Genomic DNA, 20,423 nt, shown 5'->3' with positions numbered 1-20,423 from the left:
AAATATAAATTAAAATCACAAGGAAAAGATGCTAAGGTATGCAAAATGGCTTTCCTAAGTATCCATGGCTTACAGAAAAATCGAGTTGAAAATCTAGTAAAACTATTAAAAATTGGATCAAATACTCCAAAATCAGATCTAAGAGGTCGACATTCAAACCATCCTAAAAAATATTCCAATTCTGATATAGATTTTCTGAAATCTTTTATCGAAAGCTTACCTAAGTACAAAAGCCATTACACCCGTGCTGACAGCTCTAAACAATATATGAGTATGGAATATTTTTTTCAGACTTGTTATGAGAAATATGTAGGAGAATGCATTTTGAAAAAGAAAACTCCAGTTTCTGCAGATAAATTCAGAAGAATATTTACTGAAGAATATAATATAAGTTTCGAAACTCCAAAAATGGATACATGTCAAGCGTGCGATAAGTTTTCAGTGGCTTTAGAAAATGCTAAGTTACACAATGATGAAACTGCAGTTAAAAAAATTAAAACTGAACAAGAATTACATCATAGAAAAGCTGAAGAAGGTCAACAGAAGGCAGTCAGAGACGCAGTAGAGGAAGCAAACTTACACCCAGATGTGCATGCAATAAGTTTTGATCTACAGCAAACCCTTCCCACACCAAAGCTTACCACTGGTCGCATGTTCTATAAGAGAAAACTGTGGTGCTATAATTTAAGCATACATTCCCTTGGAGATGGTCAGGGTCACTTTTTTATGTGGGATGAATCTACTGCTAAAAGAGGGTCGGACGAAATCGCTAGCTGTCTCAAAATGTACTTTGAGAAAAATAATATTCGTGGCAGAAAACTAATAGCTATTTCAGACAATTGCTGCGGACAAAATAAAAACTGGACCATCATTGATCTTTGGCTTTGTCTTTTCAAAATGACTATTTTAAAGAAATAGTTCATATATTTCCTCAGGTAGGACATACAATGTTACCAAGCGACAGAGACACCAAGTGTCAGAAAAAAACCTTTTCTAGTAACTAGGGTCCGCAAGAGGATATATACGATTGTTCAGTACTGAGAAGCTATTTTAATTAACCGGTAGGTATTTTACAAAGTAGTGTGAAATTATGCCTATCTTCAGAAGTTCCAAAAAATATACAATATTCAGCATCATATAGCGGATTATTTAATTTTATGTCCTTGAATAAAAGAAGAAGACCAACCGCTGCAGAAGAAAAATTTCCTACACTTACTCAAAAATATAATCATCCCCTTAGTATTCATCCAGAAAAACTGAAAGATGTAAAATCATTCTTGGAATGGATTCCAGCTGTTTATCACGAATGGTATATAAATTTAAAATAAACCCCTAGTACCTACCAAATTATGTTAAGTCAACACCACTTAACATGTTACGTTAAACTTTTTCGAATATTTTAGGTAAATAATGTTAAGCTGTAGTACATATTTTTATATTTTCCTCAATAAACACATTGTGAAAAAATATTTGGTATTTCATATTTTGCCTACTGATTAACAACGTAATTAACTAATTTTAACATGATTCATAGTCTTATATTTTTTTATAAAAAATATAAGAATATTTTTTTCAAAATTCAACACTTCAAATCTCAAATCTTCTGTATTGTCCCTTACCATTTTTTACTGCCGGACCCCTCATTTAATAAAATAAAGAAATTTGGACAACGCATCAGACTTTTGACATGTTACAATAGTTTTTCGATACCTGGGGGCTAGAGCTTGATGAATTCATTGTTTTAAGATGACTGCGTTTTTAGTTTAAAGTTTTGTAATTACATAAAAAAAACAAAATTTAGTAGTTAAATATTTTGTTTTGATATTTCTTTTGTAACGTAAAGTATTTTACATGGGACAATTTAATAAATTTTAGTTAACTATTACGGAGCTTGTTTTTGAGGGTTAGTGTTAATTGTATTGTAATGTATTTTGCGAGATAGTAGTGAGTAGTAAGTGATATAGAAATCTGAACACGGCGGATAGTAGGCATTCAAATTTATCATAGTAACTTTTTGAACATTCATCTTTTTTCTTCTCTGCTAGCCGTCTGTTCTACATCAGTCGTACTGTATTAACAGTATAACTAGTCACTTTCTTGATGCATCATAGCATTGACACATATGTAGTTGTTGGTTTTACCAAGATGTTATAAATCCAGTATAACATGTTTGGTTAAACCCCATATTTTTCTGTGAGACCTTCTGGCTACCCTTAAGTTGGCGATCACTATAGCAAGACTTGCTTTATTTTGTGCCAGCTGGAAAATCTGTTCAGCACTTTTCATATGTATCCATTCTCGAACGTTTCGGAGCCATACTTGTTATTTTCTTCCAATTCCCCATCGGTCTAGCAGTTTGCTTACTATTTTTTTTACTTTTTTTTTTTTTAATTTTTGCTTTTATTTTGAATATTAGCAACTGTGATGACGTCATCCATAAATTTTTTAAATGGAAATCTATATTTTTTGTCAAAATTAAATAAACAATGAAATTATATGACAGGAAATATGTATTACTATTGCCCTAAAGTTAGTAGTCTTTGAAATACAGGGTGTTAAAAGTTAAATAATCAGTTGAAAAGTTTGAACAAACTATGTTTAATTTTTAGCAGCAGAATTGGATATTAAAATAAATAACACTTTGATGAAAAAAAAAAAACAAAATTTGTTTAATTTACTAATATGATGATTAAATTGAGATCCACTCACTTCTTGACAATAAACCAATCTTTGTTATAATAAATTTTTTTCTACTATACCACCTTAACATTGTGGTACATCTATATTGTTACCTGAACAATCATTAGAACTGAAAAAGTGTGGAGAGACTGCATTAAAGGTTTATATGAAAAGTTTGAATTAGGGGAAGGTGTCCTAAAATGACATAGCATGTAAAATGACATTCTGTTACTTATTTCAAAAGCACTGGCACCATCTAGTGATCAGGTACGATTTTATGTGGCAAAGAACAATCGAATTATATGTTGACACTTCATTTGGTTTGTAACTATGAACTATGATACATTAAAGTTAACCCCAAAAATTTATTTTTACTGGTGTAAAAGTTTTGACGAGTTCTGCTGCAAATTAGTTTTTTCTGGAAAGTACTATTTGTTTTTAAGTTAAACCAACGCAAGGAAATAAGTGTAAGTATATAATACAGATGCACATAATCGGAACTGTCGTTAAATGTCAGATACAATAATTCGGTAAGAATTAAGAACCACGTGTTGTTGCTGATAAAACGACATAGCTATTAATAAAGGTAAAATGACATACTTAAAATTAATTTTTATTTAAAAACCATCATTATGGTTTTTTAGTGGTGATTATGGTGATTAATCGCGAGAGAACATCAACCAGACAATCGTGGGATAAAGCAGCAATGCAGAATGCTATTGAGGCTGTAAAAAGTGGTCGAATGGGATGGGTAAAAGCAAGTAAACTATTCAATGTCCCCCAAGCGACGTTAAGAAGTAGAGCAAATTACGTAAACAAGAGAGCCAAAGGGTGCGCAAAAATTTTTGAGACGTTTTTCAACAACGTTTAGTGACGATAAAGAAAAAGAATTTGTTGAGCACATACTGTTACTATAGTCTAGATTATTTGGGATAACTACTACAGAAATAAATTTTGAATTTGACTTTGCCACTAAAAATGGCATTTCAAATGGATTTAGATATCGCAGCGCTGGACGAGAGTGGCGGAGAGGATTTCGTATGAGGCATCTTGAAATATCCTTGAGGTAACCTGAATCTAGAGCTATGGCATTTAATAAGCCTGGACAAAAGAGAACATTGAAATTCATCGCATTTATAATATGGACGAAAGTGGTTTGTACATAGTACAGAGGCCTCCAAAAATTTTTGCAAAAACTAGAAGAAAGCAAGTTGGATCGTTGACCAGCGCGAAGAGGTCAGCATGTGTCTGTTGCATGAATAGTATAAGTAATTTCATATCGTTAGCTTTGATTTTCGCTAGGAAAATAGAAAAGAGAAACTTCTAGATGCTTTACCTCCTGGATCATTGGGATAATTTCACGAAACTGGATGGATGACAGGTGATACCTTCCTTTTGTGGTTGGAGCATTTCCAGAATTTGGTTAAGGCATCTCTCGAATCAAAAGTTTGATTGCTTCCGGATGGACACACTAGCCATAAACCACTGAAAGCATCGACATTTGCCCAAAAAAATGGAATAATCATTTAATGCTTCCCTGCTCACTACACAAATCGTATCCAGCCGCTTGATGTTTTCTTCTTTGGTCCTATGAAAATATTTTATAACCAGGAATGTCTATGGTTAAAAAAACTATCCAGGTCGGGTATCGGGTAATCTCACAGAATTAAATCGGCTAACTTTTCAATTCTGCTTACGGAAAAGCAGCAACAATAAAAAATGCTACAAACGGCTTGTTGAACGGGAATTTACCCATTAAACCCAAGGATTTTCCCTGACGAGTTGTTTGAACCAGCTGAGATCACAAATAGAATATTAAAAAACAAGCAGTACAGAAAAAAATCCGTCTAATCTACCAGAAAAGTCGGTCAGAAAAGAAATAGTAGAAAGTAGTATTATTGAAAAAACGGCGCAACAAGACCAAGATAACACTCACAATAAAGAAATCAGACTAGAGGTGATCAGAAAGATAACAATACGAAAAAATATATCCTAAAATAAAAGAATTACACTGCACAAAATGCATCTAATGCATGTAGCAAGTGAAACTTGAAAAAGAAAGTCTAGACAAACAATCTCAGGAGTTTCAACAACTACTCTTAATTTGGAAGAACTGAAGCAGAAGGAAGAAAAGAAAAGGCATAAGAATGTTCATCGATTTAAAAGGAACATTTTAAGTAAACCAAGTTCCACTGCACAAACAGAGTGAAGAAGATCTGTTTGCAGCCGAAGATCATGTTGTCTTTACTGCAACGATTTATTTAGAAATTCTCGGTCCAGGGAGTGTTGGATTAGTGGCATACAATGCAATAATTAGGCACATTGTGTATGTGCCAGGGTGTCTGCAAAAGTAAAAAAGTTTATTTGTGAGCTTTGCCAAGGTTGATTTTTTGTTTTGTTAACTTACCTACCTATATTTTCATGTTTTCATATTGTTATCGTTTTTACCATTTGTTGTGAGCATATACAGTGTGACCCATTTAGATTGGAAACACCTCTATAAAATTTGAAGTTGTTAACCGATTTTAACCAAATTTTTTTTTTAATGTCATGTAATAAAAGGTCTATTGCGGGACAAAATATGAAATATTTAAATTTTCAGGGCAGTCTACGATACTTTTTCTTCGTCGAAAATGGAGAATTTGTATTAGCGATTTTTTTATTAAAAAAATTTCTACGCCACTGGATTTAGAGTGGCTTCAAATAGCTATGACAAAAATTTCATTAAAATATATTTATTAATAACGAAGTTATGACAACTTAAAATTTTAAAACTCACTAAGCTACGAGTAAAAAAAGAACACCCTGTATCAACAGATAACCATAAAACTAATTATTTTTCAAATAATTTTAATAATAAACCACTACTATGGTCTGTTTTTAAACCAGGAGGAGTAATTCAAATTTTCCGCGCCGTAAAGCTTGTTTGTAATTGGTCCAACCGCAGGCAAGTTTACTCCACTAAATTGACATTTTGACACTAATGACATTTCTGAAATTTTAAAATTCAAAATTTATATCGACGATTTTTTGTGTTTTCTGCGTTATTCCTTACATTTTTAGATATTTCGTTTGTATTTATATAAAAACAGTTCTTTTCAGAACTATTTAGCGATATATTAGTGTTATTAAGATAACAATATGAATTCGATGATAAGTACTAGTGGTAATTATTCCTCTCCACTTAAAAACGCCGTGTAGATTTGTATGCATTGTATGCATTTGTATGCAATGCATTATAACCATTTATAAACAAATCAAAATTTATAATTCTGGAATGAAAATAACAGCCACGGTAGCAAAAATAAAACAGGCAACAGGTTAGTTTTGCAGAATAGTTATTGTTAAAATCAAGACTTACTAAAGTAATGTGCTAATTTTATTCATACATTTATCATTTTATCACGAATATATCGCTTTCGTGTACGTTCCGGACGATTTTCTTCTACAATGTGATAAATAAACTCTTCAACTTCTTCATAACAGTCCAACATTTTTTTATTGTAATTAGAAATACTAAATAATATATAATGAAAGTTAATTCGAAAAATTATTATTCAAACATAAACAATCAAAGTTGAAGTATGTTAGAATCAACGTGTGAAGGTGTCCGATACTGATTACTGGATTACAGCAAGGCCGAGATAATAAACAAAAAAAGAAGATGTATTTGGTAACTTTTCTAGTAACTTTCTTGGGTGTGAATCTGTCTTTCTAGTTTACTCCTCCTGGTTAAAAAACAGAGTATAGACAAAAAAATGTTTAAAATAGCATAAAAATTTAATGCAAGTAACGCACTTACATTATTATTAACTTTACATGCTACAACTTAAATCTCAGTTGCCATGACAACGATATAACTATTTGACATTATTTGTGCATACAAATTTCAGTGCTAACATAAATTAAATAAAAATATAATATATCTATAAATAATAAAATATAAATAAAATATCTGCAACAATATTTACTTCAAATTCTTTTAATAATATTTTGTGTCATGGTTGTGTCAAGATTAAGTTTGAGAGAAAAAATTGAAATTATACGTCTTTTGGGAGATAACGATAGAAGTGCTAGGGAAGTTTGTACAATATTTAATGACAGACATGTGGATCGTCCTAATATTAGCTGCGGTACGGTAAATAAAATTAATAGAATATTTAATGAACCTATGGCGCAGTATCAAAACTAATTTTAAAAAATAACCCGTTACAAAGAAGAAGAGGAAATGATCAAATGATTTTAGATCATTTCAGAAATAACCCTAATGCCAGTTTAAGGAATGCCAGTTTATATTTGAATGTGCCTTGAGAGAGTATTCGGCGATGTCTTAAAAACGTGTTGTTTACCGACGAAGCCACTTTCACTACAAATGGAGTAGTATTATCACAGAATTGTCGCCATTGGACAGCAGATAATCCCCATTGGGTAATAAACTGTAAAAGACAGTATTCTCAAAAAATCAATGTCTGGTGTAGTATACTTAACTAGCGAGTTATTGGTCCTTTCTTTTTTAAAGAAAACTTGAACTCACAGAACTTTTTATAATTTTTAAACACCGACTTGTGGGATGCTATTCATGAGCTCCCAATTAATGAACGATTCAAGTTGTATATCCAGTTAGATGGGTGTTAAGTTCATTACGCCAGACCCGTGAAGCAATGGCTAAATGAAAATTTTCCGAACCGTTGGATAGGCTGGGGTAGTCCGTTGATAGATTGGCCACCCAGATCTCCAGATATCACAATTTTAGACTACTTTATCTAGGGAGTTATCAAACAAAGAGTTTACCAAACCCGTGCAAGAGACGTAAACGAACTTCGTGCAAGAATTCGACAGGCATGTGCAGTAATTACTCCCCAACAAGTAAGAAACGTAATTAGGAATATTCATAAACGCTACGACAAATGTATCCAATTAGATGGTGGATTGGTAGAGACAACTAGGATATAAACTAAAATTATGTTTCCATGTTTCTGTTAATACAGAGTGTTTTTTAACGTTAATACAGAGTGTTTTTTTTCTTAGTGAGTTTTAAAATTTTAAGTTGTCATAAGTTTGTTATTAATAAATATATCTTAATGAAATTTTTGTCATAGCTATTTGAAGCCAATCTAAATCCAGTGGCGTAGAAATTTTTTTAATAAAATAATCCTTTTATTACATGACATTAAAAAAACAATTTGGTTAAAATCGGTTAACAACTTCAAATTTTATAGAGGTGTTTCCAATCTAAATGGGTCACACTGTATGTTACCCTCATGACTGTGTGTCGTTTTACATGTTAGATTTTTGTAAAATGACATAAAAAAATACTTGTTCACAAGTTTTTTATAAAGATTCTATAGAGATGTTTTCGTTTAAGTATATGAATAAAACGTATTTAAATGAATGTTACATTTTTTTTCAGTTCAATATTTTGAATGATATCTGCAAAAAACTGTCTCAAACAAAAACTGTCATTTTAGGACACCTTCTCCGACATTTTTCACTTTTTTCTCCTTGACCGATAACCTCATTGCAGAGAGATTTTTATCCTGCTTTATGTGCAATGTTTAATATAAATATTTAATAATATATATAATATATAATAATAAAGAGCTGAAAATAATCATGTGGATCACAAAAATAAAGAAACTAAAAACTATTAAGATTGTCACTTGATATAGAACCTCACTCTTCAGTCCTGACCCAACGGAGGGAGTGTAGTGGTCATATTGATGTCGTGTTTTCTCAGTCTTCAGAGATCTCTGTCTCTGGTGATTTCTTTTAACTTATGCGTAGGTCTTTTGCATATTCCTGTAATTTGGTCGGCCCATCTTGTTGGCGATCTTCCTCGTGATCTTCGGCCTTCTAACTTTCCTTGGATAATAAGTCTTTCCATGTTTTCTGTCCCTCATAACATGTCCAAATTATTTTACTTGACGGAAATGGACTTTGCTGGAAAGCCGTTTGTTGATCGTTAGCTCATTTAAAATTGAATTATTTGTCATTTGGTCGGTTCACGGCATTCTTGGACACAGAACAAGGAAACAGAAAATAAGAAACAAAAATTTTCTGTATTATTTTATCAACAATTAGTAACATTTGTCATAGCTACTCTTATAGCAGTTTATTTAATATTTTTTAATCATACAAGTCTTCTACATTTTGTATAGATTTTATCAATAGTCATTGAATGGCGCTACTTGCTAAATGAAGGTATCCTTCAATGACTTAATATTATCTAAAATTGCACTATACAAATGTAATCTACTGCAAATCTACAATTGTAATATAAAAAAAATAATTAAAACGTACTGAACAAAATACAAATTTATTACAGAATATTCAGAACAATCATATCAAAGTTGTTATGGAATGGACAATTACTTTCTAGACCTGACTTCATATATAGCAATAGCGGGGGGTTCACATCTTCCACGTTTAGTTAAAGCATAAATTGTTACTTGATTGGTAATAGAAAGGTCAATGGAATTAATCATAGCACTGGTTCTACCACCGCTCATTATTTTTGACTTGTGTAGGCCGTTAATAAAAATATCATATCCTGTTACTAAGTTGCTTTTCGGCGGTTCCCATTTTATAATAATGCTATCTTCCATGATTCTTTTAATATCAACTACTTCGAATCCAATTAAATTGACACTTCTGTCTTCTTGTTTTGTAGGAATTTTTCCACACTTACAGGACTTGGTAGATTTTTGTCCTCGCTCTCTTTCTGTAGCTCTTGCTACTTTTTCGTCGAACGTACTCTTTTCTTCACCAACGGGATAAAGAGTATGAAAAGGAATTTTATCTTTTACATCATCAGCTTTGTCGTAGTCTGGCGCGTCTTCCGTACAAGTATTTAAAACCTTCCACAATGTCTGACTGCTAGTACGGCTTTTTAATTCTCCAGTCATTAGTTTGATCATTTTGTCCTTAGCTTTACATTTTTCTTGTAGATTAATCAGAGCCAGCTTGAGGCCGGACATCGTTTGTTTAAAATCAGAAGCTTGTTTTACTAGAGGTTTTGTCATCGCTTGTTTTTCAGCGACAAAACACGATTTTTTTATACTTCTTAAAACTGATCGAATCTCTTTGATTTGCTCTTTACATTCACAATGTTCTTTAGTACTTGATTCGATGCTTTTAAGCAGGGTTTCGTTATCTATAGTAGCCAAATCCACGTTTCTAGCTTTTGGACATACACTACAGTTATGACAAACGCATCTTACATCTTTTCTATCTTGTGATCGAGAAGCAACCTGATGGATTTCTTCTTCTTTTACGCTAGTATCTGGACACGAAGCGCAGGCACATGTTGTATATTTAGATGATGAGGTTACTTTTGCTCTACCCTTCGATCGCTGTTTACTTATTTTTCCCACGCTTGTATCATATATTGTTTCACCAACTTTTGCACTTATTCGGCTTTGCTTTTCCATAATGCAATCAGGACATCTACAATCGGAAGAAGGAGCTGACTTGGCGGCCGAACTTACACGGCTAGAAAGACATGCACACATTGCACTAGCTCTAGCAATAGACTGCTGTTGACTTACACCAACTTTTGCACTTATTCGGCTTGGTTTTTCCATAATGCAATCGGGGCATCTACAATCGGAACGAGCTGTCTTGGTTGAATTTATACAATCAGAAGGGCATGTACACATTGCACAAGCACAAGACTCGTAAGATTTTCCTCCAGGAGCGGATCTTGGTCTCGATTGTTGAATGTGCCATGATGTTACTGTTACAATGGCTGCTGATTTTACTATAGGGGCAGGAACATTTACTTTTTGGGACGAATCTGATTGAGGTGCTTGAGTTGATTGGGGTGCTGTCGAAGGTCTAACATCTTTGTTACACTTTGTACATTGACAGTTGTTACAAAAACAAATTGTAGTTCGTTCAGCTTCTCTAGACTGATGTTCTACGTATGGTGGCATAGACTGTTGAGCTTTGGGCCACGACTGGGTCTGCTGCATATTGGGTAATTGCACTTCTCTTTTTTGTTCTTCGAGAGGTCGTTCTGGTTTTTGAAATTCTGTTACCACTTCGCGTTTTTCGCCGCCAAAGGGATCTTGTTTAATTTCTTGGGCTACCTGCTGACTTCTAAGACTGCAGTCAAAAGGACAAGTGCAGTTTTTACATGAACATTGCATACGTTGGGGTATTTGAAATAACGGTGCCACACCTTCAGATCTTGTATCATAAGAAGCTGGAACCGAAACTGGTCTAGATTCCCCTACCGCTTTTTTTTCACAAAGGTAACACGTACATGTTTTACTGTAACAATTAATTCTCTGTGGGAGTTCAAATAATGGAGGGTCCGTTGGAGCTGAGGGTTCTACTGAAGTTGTAATTTGAACTTGCGGAGGTCCTACAGAAGATGCAATTTGAACTTGTGGAGGTTCTGTAGGAATTGCAGCTGGAACTTGAATTTGTGCCTGTCCTTGTGCTTGACTTTGAATTTCGTTTTCTAGTTTGGTTCCTTTTATTTCAGGGCTTTTAGTAATGGCTGAGCATTCTGGACACAAACAGGTAGCACAATGGCAACTAGTATTTTTAGTTAAAGGCTTTACCTCTGTAGACACCCCACTTTGATCCAATAGTTTTTTAGAAACACAATCGATGCAAATACAACTTAAACAAGTACATCCCGCAGGGCGTCGTGGTTGGGGAGGTTGTGTAGCAGCTGTTTTCGTAACAGGAGAAACTGTTTGAATTTTAATTTCAGGTCTAGCTTTTGATCCCTTTTTCCGTTCATCATTACATTCGTCACAATAGCATTCGATGCAATGGCAGCTACGGTTTTTTGGAAGTGAGCCCACCGTTGCTATTTCATCTTTTTTGCCCTCTGGAAGTGAGCTTATCACTACGGTTTCATCTTTCTTCGATACTCGTTCTCCTTCGCAGTCTAAACATATGCAAACACCACATTTACATGTTACCTTTTCTTTTGAAGCTATTTGGTTTAGACAAGGATCACATTTACATTCAATGCATTTACATGCTTTTTTTTCTTCATCTTTCTTATGCTGAACCGTTTGATCAGTCGTCTCACAACAATCTACACATGTGCAAAAATCGCAATGACAGTCTTTTGAATGAGGAATATTGTCTTGTTTATAGTAACAGTCAACGCAATTGCAAACTCCACATTTGCATTTACCTCTTTGGAGATCGCCTATTTTGATTTCTTCCGTTTCTTCCGCACACTTACATTCTGCACAATCACAGCTCAATGCGTGTGTTGCAGAAGTTTTCATAGTATCTCCTTGGAAACCCTCTGTTCTGGTGTGTTCGGTTTGTTCTGCACACTTACATTGTACACAAGTGCATTTCACCTGATGTATTCCAGTACTTTTCATAGCAGTGACAGCGGTAGCAGTTTGAATCTGAAAATAAGTAAAAAGGTAAATCCAAACTATAATTAAATATGATTTATTATAGTACCTATTGGGTAATTTAAAATGATTATAAGCTGCATATAGTGAATATGCAGGGTGAGCCATGATATATACCAGATAGCAAAGAGGGAAGCAGAGCGAGATGTAGCTACTACTAAGAAAAAATCGTCTTCCCATTTGTACGAAGAGTTGGAAATACCCAAGAAAATGAAAAAGATATACAGCATTACTAAAGAAAGAGACAAGTCAGACAAGGACTTCACTTACGTGCGGCACATTAAGATTGCAGATGAAAGAGTTTTAAGAACCGATGTTGATGTTTATCATTGTATAAATATAAAAGGGATAATGTTAATGTCGCACACAATGAAAATTTGGAAAAGAACTATAGACCGAAGGTTAAGGAAAGATACATCGATACGAGAAGGACAGTTGGAGTTTTTGCCAGGAAGGAGTACAGGATGTTTTGTTCGCTTTGAGACAGTTGATAGAGAAATACGGCGAGAAGAAAAAAGAACTACATTTAGTATTATTAAATCTTGAGAAGGCGTATAACACAGTTCATAGACAAGCATTTTGGAGATGTATGAGATAGAAATGGGTTCCTGAGAAGTAGGTAAGGCTCATGATGGATATGTATGAGGGAGCGTGCACTAAAGTAAGGACTTGAGCTGAATTGACTGAAAGTTTTCAAGTGATGGTTGGTTTGAATTAAGGATCTTTGTTGAGTCTCTACTTGTTTAATCTTGTTATGGATGTACTGACAGAGAAGGTAAGGGAGGGAGATTCTTGGTCAATGCTCTTTGTTGATGATATCGAGTTAGTAGAGGAGAGCACAGAAATATTGGAGGAGAAGTTGGAAGGTTGCAGAAGGGCTATTAAAGATAGAGGACTAAAAGTTAGCAGATCTAAAACGGAGGATATTATGTTGGGAGCAACAGGAATGGCTGGGGACATCGATTTTTGTGGAGAAAAACTAGGACGAGTATGAAAATTTAAATACTTTGGCGCTTTCATAGTGCAAATGGGACACTAGATCGAGAAATTGCCCACAGGATACAGGTTGGTTGGTTTAACTGGAAGCGAATGAGCAGGATACTCTGTGATTGAAAAATCGGAGAAGGGCTGAAAAGAAAGATGTACAAAAGTGTAGTGAGACCTGCATTGGTGGGAGAGTAAGCTTAGCTTAATAAACAAGACATACCTTTTCAACTGCTGTATCTCCTTGATCGCAAATACAAACATCTCCACAGGTACAGGATTTAACTGGTGCTGATTTTGTCTGTTCTTTTTCATCACACTTGCATGGTTTTTCGCAGACACATTCCTTTTGTTGTTTTTCTGTGATTTGTTCTAATTTTATCTCTTTTTTTTCGTCACATTTACAGGGATCGTCACAGATACATACAGATTCTTTTTGTTGTTTTTCTTCGCATTGACAAATTGGACAAGTGCATTCTTCGGGAATAAGTTTCTCTGGTGGTTCGCATTTACAAATCTCGCAAATACATCCTTCTGAATGCTTTGGTTGCTCTTCAGGTTTACATATGCAGATTGGGCAAATACATCCTTCTGGGTGCGGTGGTTGCTCTTCAGATCCGCATCTGCAGACATCGCAAATACATTCCTTTGGGTGCGGTGGCTGTTCATCTGGTTCGCATTTGCAGATATCGCAAATACATTCTTTCGGGTGCTCAGGTTCGGGTTCACATTTGCAGACATCACAAATACACCCTTCGGGGTGTGTAGATTCTTCATCACCACATCTGCATTCATCACAGATACAGCCTTCTGGGTGCTGAGGTCCTTCGGCGAATTTTGGAAAACCGTCCCCTAAATTCAAACGAGATTTTTAATTTTGCAATTGATTTATAAAAATTTATATTACCTTCACCACATTTACAAATAGGGCAGATACATTCAGATGCTTTTACAATTACGGCTTTTTCTTCATCACATTTACAAACCTCGCATGTACAATCGTCTGGATGAGCATGTTTCGGGATTTCTTCAAAGCATTTACATACACTACAAGTGCATTTATCGGAATCTGATTTCTTAAGAACTGTAGAAAGAAAAACCATATTAAATGAGAAAAAATATTGTACATAGTAAGTACCTATCTAATAATATTTTTTAACATCCAATGTTTATGGCAATCTGCCCCATTACAAAAAATAAGCAATATATATTAATTTGTAACATAACATAGTGGGAAATAGTCTAATCCAAGTAACACATTTATATAGTAAGTATAACTATAATCTACCAGTATCAATTAGTTTATAAACATAACAAATCTGATTTATTACAGATAAACAGTATGTGCTACAAATATGCGTACCTATTCTTCTTCTTCCTATGCCGTCCCCATTAACGGAGGTTGGCGACCACATTTTTAAATGCTTCTCTGTCTTTTGCAACGTGGAATAATTCGTCTACAGTCATGTTTGTCCAGTCTCTAATATTTCGCAGCCATGACTTCCTCTTTCTACCTATTCCCTTTTTGCCCTCGACTCTACCCTACGTGATGACCTGCAGAAGACTATATTTATCATTTCTTAATATGTGTCTAAGGTATGCAGTCTTGCGTACTTTTATTGTTCTCAACAATTTTTTTTCTTGACTCATCCTTCTCAGCACTTGTTCATTGGTGACCCTGGCAGTCCATGGAATTCTCAACATTCTCCTGTATATCCAAAGTTCGAAGGCTTTAAGCTTCTTAACTATTTGCACTTTTAATGTCCATGTTTCTACGCCATACAATAGTTGCGACCAGACCATTCAACAAACCTCAGTCTCAGCGCAGTTTTCAGATTTTTGTCACATAACAATTACTTGAATTTTAAGAACGCTGCCCTTGCCATTTCTGTTCGTACCCTGATCTCTTGGTCTGGATCTAATTCTGTATTGATGTAAGCTCCCAGATATTTATATTTTGTCACTCTCTATTTGCTCTCCACCAAGAGTTAGTTGTTCATTATTTATTGGACTCCTTGATACTATCATAAATTTGGTCTTATCTGTGTTGATGTCAAGTCCCATTTGAATGCATTCACTATTTATTGCATCTAGTAAAGTTTGTAGGTCTTCTATACTCTCAGCCATAATTACCGTGTCATCTGCAAATCTCATGGTGTTTATGATTTCTCCACCAATTTTTATTCCCTCTTTTTTTCCCATAAGGCTTTTCTGAATATGACCTGTGAGTACACGTTGAAAAGCGTCGGAGACAAGACGCATCCTTGCCTAACCCCTCTCGCAATCGGTATATTATTTGTTTCTATATCGTTCACCTTTACTACTGCTTTCTGGTTCCAGTATATAGCCTTAATAAACTCAATCTCTTTTTTGTCTAAATTCATGTTTTTTAATTCATCTATTAACTTCATATGCTACACTCGGTCAAAGGCCTTCCTAAAGTCTATGAAGCATACATATGCACTCTTGTTATATTCCCGACATTTCTGCAAGAGTACCGTCAACGCAAATAATGCCTCTCTTGTACCCATGCCTCTTCTGAAGCCAAACTGCGTTTCTTATATCTGATCCTCACATTTCTTATAAATTCGGTTTTGAACAATTTTGGATCTCCATACTCCGTTTTCGTTAATAGGTCCAAATATCTTTCTTAGGACATTTCTTTCAAAGACTTCCAGCATTCGTTTTGTGTCTTCTGTCATCCATCACCCATGTCTCGCATCCATAACATACTATTGATCTGATAATAGTTTTGTAGACCCTGATTTTCGATCTCCAGTGTGTGTTTTTGGAGCAGAACACATGGGCGAGGGAAAAGTAAGCTTGTTTTCCTTTACTGTTATTCTTTGAATTTCTGGTTCTTCTCTTCCATCCGTATTTAATGTAACTCCCAAATATGTGAAACTTTTGCAGTTTTAATATCGTCCTCTTATTTAACTGCGCGTATGTTTCCCCTAGCTCTTGTCTGTGTTAGCTATTTTGTCTTTTGAATATGTATTTCTAGTCTCTTCTGCCTCTTCTGCCGGTCTCTTCTGCCCCTGTTTTTAATTGTGAATATATTTCTGCCCCCTTTTTTGTTCTACGAGACATGATGCTAATGTCATCGGCATAGGCGGCAATCTGTATTGATTTATTTGTTAGAAGATTACCTCTTCCTATATTCAGTTGTCTTATCACATATTCAAGAGTCAGGTTGAATAGTATCGATGTCAGCCCGTTTCCTTTGATCCTTTACTATTAAAAATTGTTTCTTTTTTATAGTTGGATGTATTTTTGGGGATGTTAAAGCTATTCAATATTTTATATAATTTTTGTCTATTTTTACTTATATACTAAATAAACGACTCCAACAAATAACTGAAAATATTGTCGGGGAATATCAAACCGGTTTCCGACAAGGAACATCTAAAACTGACCAGCAGCTATTCACAGTGAAACAAATTCTAAACAAATCGTGGGAATACGACATTGACGTCCACAACATATTTATAGATTTCAAACAGACCTATGACTCAATTAATAGACAAAATAAATGACACCACAATTTTTTCATCTATAATTGGGTATCATATGCAGCAACTTCAACTAGTTCTTAAGGTTTTTTTTATGGAATTTGCAATTTATTTATGTAATAATATTTATATTCAGTAAATTGTAATGTTGAGAGAATGAATGAGGTGGAGCCGCCAAAACATATTTATAAACAAAGAATAGATGGATAAAAAAGAAGAAAATAGCATGGAAAAAATACCTCGAAACGGGATTAGAAGAAGATAAAGAAAAATACTATAGGCAGAGACGATTGGCAAAAAAGACAGTCACACAAGCAAAAACAAAAACATGGAAAGAATTTGGAGAAGAACTTCAGGAAGAATATATAACAAATAATAGAAACTATTGGACGACAATACGACACATAAGGCAGGGAAAACGAAAGGAAATAAACGCAGTAAGAGATACTTCAAACCAAATACAAATAAGCCCAGAACAAATAGCTAGGGTATGGAAAGAATATTATGAGAAAAAATTTGATACTGAAGTGATAAAGGAAGACAATATAATCAATGAAGGCGAAGAAAACATAGAGCCAGAGCAAATAAGTAGAGAAGAAGTAATAGAAGGATTATCAAATATAAAAATAGGCAAGGCAGGTGGAGATGATGAAATTGAACCGGAAATGGTAAAATACATGGGAGAAGAAGGAATAAACTGGCTATGGAAAATATATAAAGAGGCGTGGGAAAAACAAACAATCCCTAAAGACTGGCAGAACAATATCATCGTGCCAATATACAAAAAAGGAGAACATGTAAACTGCGACAACTATAGGGCAATATGCCTGTCATCGGTGTGCTTTAAAATATATACGAAAATAATAGAGAAGAGACTAAGACAAGAAGTAGAAATGGTATTGGGAGACGAACAAATGGCATTTAGACCGGGAAGACAGACAAATGACAACATATATATCATTAGAAACCTAATAGAAAGAAGCATAGATACGGGGAAAAAACTAGTATTAGCATTCATAGACCTAAGAGCAGCATTTGACACGATAGAAAGACATATTATAGGGAAATGCTTGAGGAAAATTAACGTACCTAATGCATTGATAAAAATTATAGAAAGTACTTACAAAGAGGTAAAAGGAAGGGTACAAATAACAGGGGAAAGATCGGAAGCATTTAATTGGAAGAGAGGTATTAAACAAGGAGATAGTCTCAGCCCTTTGCTATTCATAATAGTAATGAACGAATTGATAAGAAACACTAGAGTCAGAACTAATCAACTACAGACAATAATAGGTTACCGCAGATTACAACCGGTAACAATAGAGTCCTTAATGTATGCAGACGACATAGTACTAATAGCAGATTCCGAGAATAAAATGCAGAAACTAATGGATATATGGGTAGAACAAATAGAAGAACTTAAAATGGAGATAAACGAGGAAAAAAGTAAGATAATGATAATCAGCGGCAAAGGAGATAAGGAAGATAATCAAATAAAGATAAAATGTAAAAACTCAGAATTGGAAATAGTAACAACTTACGAATACCTGGGAAGTATAATAACTAATGATGGAAAAATAGACTGGGAAATAACAAATAGAGCAAAGAAATCAAACAAGTTATATTATGCGTTAGCCCCAATAATGGGAAAAAGAGAACTTGCACGAGAAACAAGAATAAAAATATATAACACAATAGTGATACCGACTGTGCTCTATACAAGTGAAAACTGGACAATTCTGGAAAAACATAAGAGCAGGATAAACGCAATGGAGATGAGACATCTAAGAAGGATAGTTGGAAAGACAAAATGGGATAGATTAAGCAACGAGACTATTAGGAGAATGGCAAACCAGGAACCGATAATGAACAAAATAGCAAAGAGACAAATGAACTGGTATGGGCATCTGATGAGGATGCAATCCAATAGAATAACAAGAAAAATTTATGAAGCAAAAAACATCGGAAAAAGAAAAAGAGGCAGACCAAGAAAAAAATGGATACAGCAAGTAGTAGAGGCGGGAAAACTTCACTCGAGGAATTAAAAATAATGGCAGGAAACAGAAAAGAATGGAAGAGGTGGGTAAATGGAAATTAAAATAGCTAGCCCAAATCCGACACCCTATTAGGGTAAAAGGAAGGGGAGAAAGAAAGAAAGAAAGAATAGATGGAGTGAGAAGGAGAGGCAGACCCAGAGCACGATTTAAGGATCAGGTGGAGGAAGACTTGAGAATGTTGGGAGTGCGAAACTGGAAAGCCAAGGCGAAGAATAGGAGAGAATGGAGACTTCTGGTTCTTCTGTGAAGGACAAGACCCACCATGGGTTGTGGAGCCAATGATGATGATGAAATTGTAAATGTTATTGGTTTCTGACTTTTTGTAAGCTTTGTCCATAAAATTGTACAATTTTCGGTGACAATAAAGCATATTTTTACAACAAAATTTAAAAGCATGAAAAATTTTTTCTTAACATTCAAAATTAAACATGAAATATCATATCAGTTTAAAAATAAAACTGATTTGGGAATATATTGTTTTGAATAGTATTATTCAAAAAAAGTAAATTAAAAAAATTATGTAAAATTTACCTTGCGTAGGATCCATCAAGTTCTTTCGTGGATCGGAACATGGGCTGCATATGCATTCATCAGTGGGGCATTCACAAGTGGGCATCGGTCCTTTTGGACATAGGCAAGTAGGCTTACAGGTACAACCTGACATCGGGTCTTTTTTATCAGCAGTGGGTCTTCCTGGACACAGGCAAAAATCTCCACAGTTACACATCTTCCCGTCGCCTACCTGAATAACAAATACATGAATATTCAGTGATTTTCTGTCTTGATGATCAGATGTTTACATGTTGCTTTTATAGAAAACTGGTAAATATGTAGTGATTTATTGTTTTGATAATCAGATGATTTCATTTTGTTTTTGTTATTTCGCATAGAGCTAAAACAAGCCCACGTTGAAATCTTAAACCATATGTTGTTTTTCGTAATAATGGTCGCTGGAATAAATTTTTAAAAATTTACAATTTACAGTCCCGCTAAATTCAGTTTTTATTGGTAGTAACGAGTTTCGTGGTAAAATAAGTTTTTTGGTAGAGTATCTGCATATTATAGATTTGAAGTAAAATTTGCTCTATCAGTAAGGACTAGAATTTTGTTCTGTAGACAATTTTATAAATCTTTCGCAGTTTTCACCGATTAACTTGACAAACTTCTCTCTCTGTTGCTTGTAGCGTTTTTAAATTTTATACGATACAAGGTTTTAATTTACATATTTCAAATTCTATCCTGTATAAGGTTTCAATTTACGTTTTAAAAATCCTTCGAACCAAAACATTTTAGTGTTATTTCTAAAGAGTATAAATAAAATTTAAATGTTTATTTTCAAATTGGCTTAGGTAAAACGCTTTTTCAGTTATACTTGCGTCTTAAAAACATCGATTGGAATAAACAAAATTGGATCATTTCTATTGGAAACTGAAGCTAAGACATTTAAAACTGGTTGTAGGCATTTGTGAGATGCCCTCTGCCAGATTTTCTCTTAGCGCAAATCAATCGCTCGCTAGGGTATAAATGATGAGACTTATAAGGGGGGGCTTAAGATCTAAAGTTATGTCATCGGATTGACAATTTTTTTTAATTGATTCAATTTCCAGTTTAGCCCATTAAAATCCAAGTAAAAATTTTTGTATTCGTTCGCCTGTCAGAGATAAAGGATAAGTTTTTTGTAATTTCATTGTTGAGAAACCTATTATGGTTTTGTTAACATTTCCACCTGCCTGCTTATGGGAGTAGAGGTGAAGCACTGTCCGTAATTTATCAACTTGTTCGATGCACAGCAAGCA

General features: G+C 34.3%; 1 protein-coding gene across 1 annotated transcript in view; it reads right to left on the bottom strand.

The window, feature by feature from the left end:
* Positions 1-8,976: 8,976 nt before the first annotated feature.
* The window catches only part of LOC140435962 (uncharacterized), a 64,398-nt gene continuing 52,951 nt past the window's right edge, over positions 8,977-20,423 (bottom strand). Inside the window, exons 8-11 of the mRNA XM_072524673.1 lie at positions 19,159-19,369; positions 13,966-14,142; positions 13,282-13,910; positions 8,977-12,065 (exon numbers count right to left, since the gene is read on the bottom strand). Of these exons, the coding sequence (XP_072380774.1) occupies positions 9,048-12,065; positions 13,282-13,910; positions 13,966-14,142; positions 19,159-19,369 (4,035 nt within the window). The 3' untranslated portion in view covers positions 8,977-9,047. The remainder of the gene's footprint in view (positions 12,066-13,281; positions 13,911-13,965; positions 14,143-19,158; positions 19,370-20,423) is intronic.

Source organism: Diabrotica undecimpunctata, chromosome 3 (assembly GCF_040954645.1).
Source record: "Diabrotica undecimpunctata isolate CICGRU chromosome 3, icDiaUnde3, whole genome shotgun sequence".
Classification (NCBI taxonomy): Eukaryota; Metazoa; Arthropoda; class Insecta; order Coleoptera; family Chrysomelidae; genus Diabrotica; species Diabrotica undecimpunctata.
This window is presented reverse-complemented; position numbering and strand designations above follow the sequence as displayed.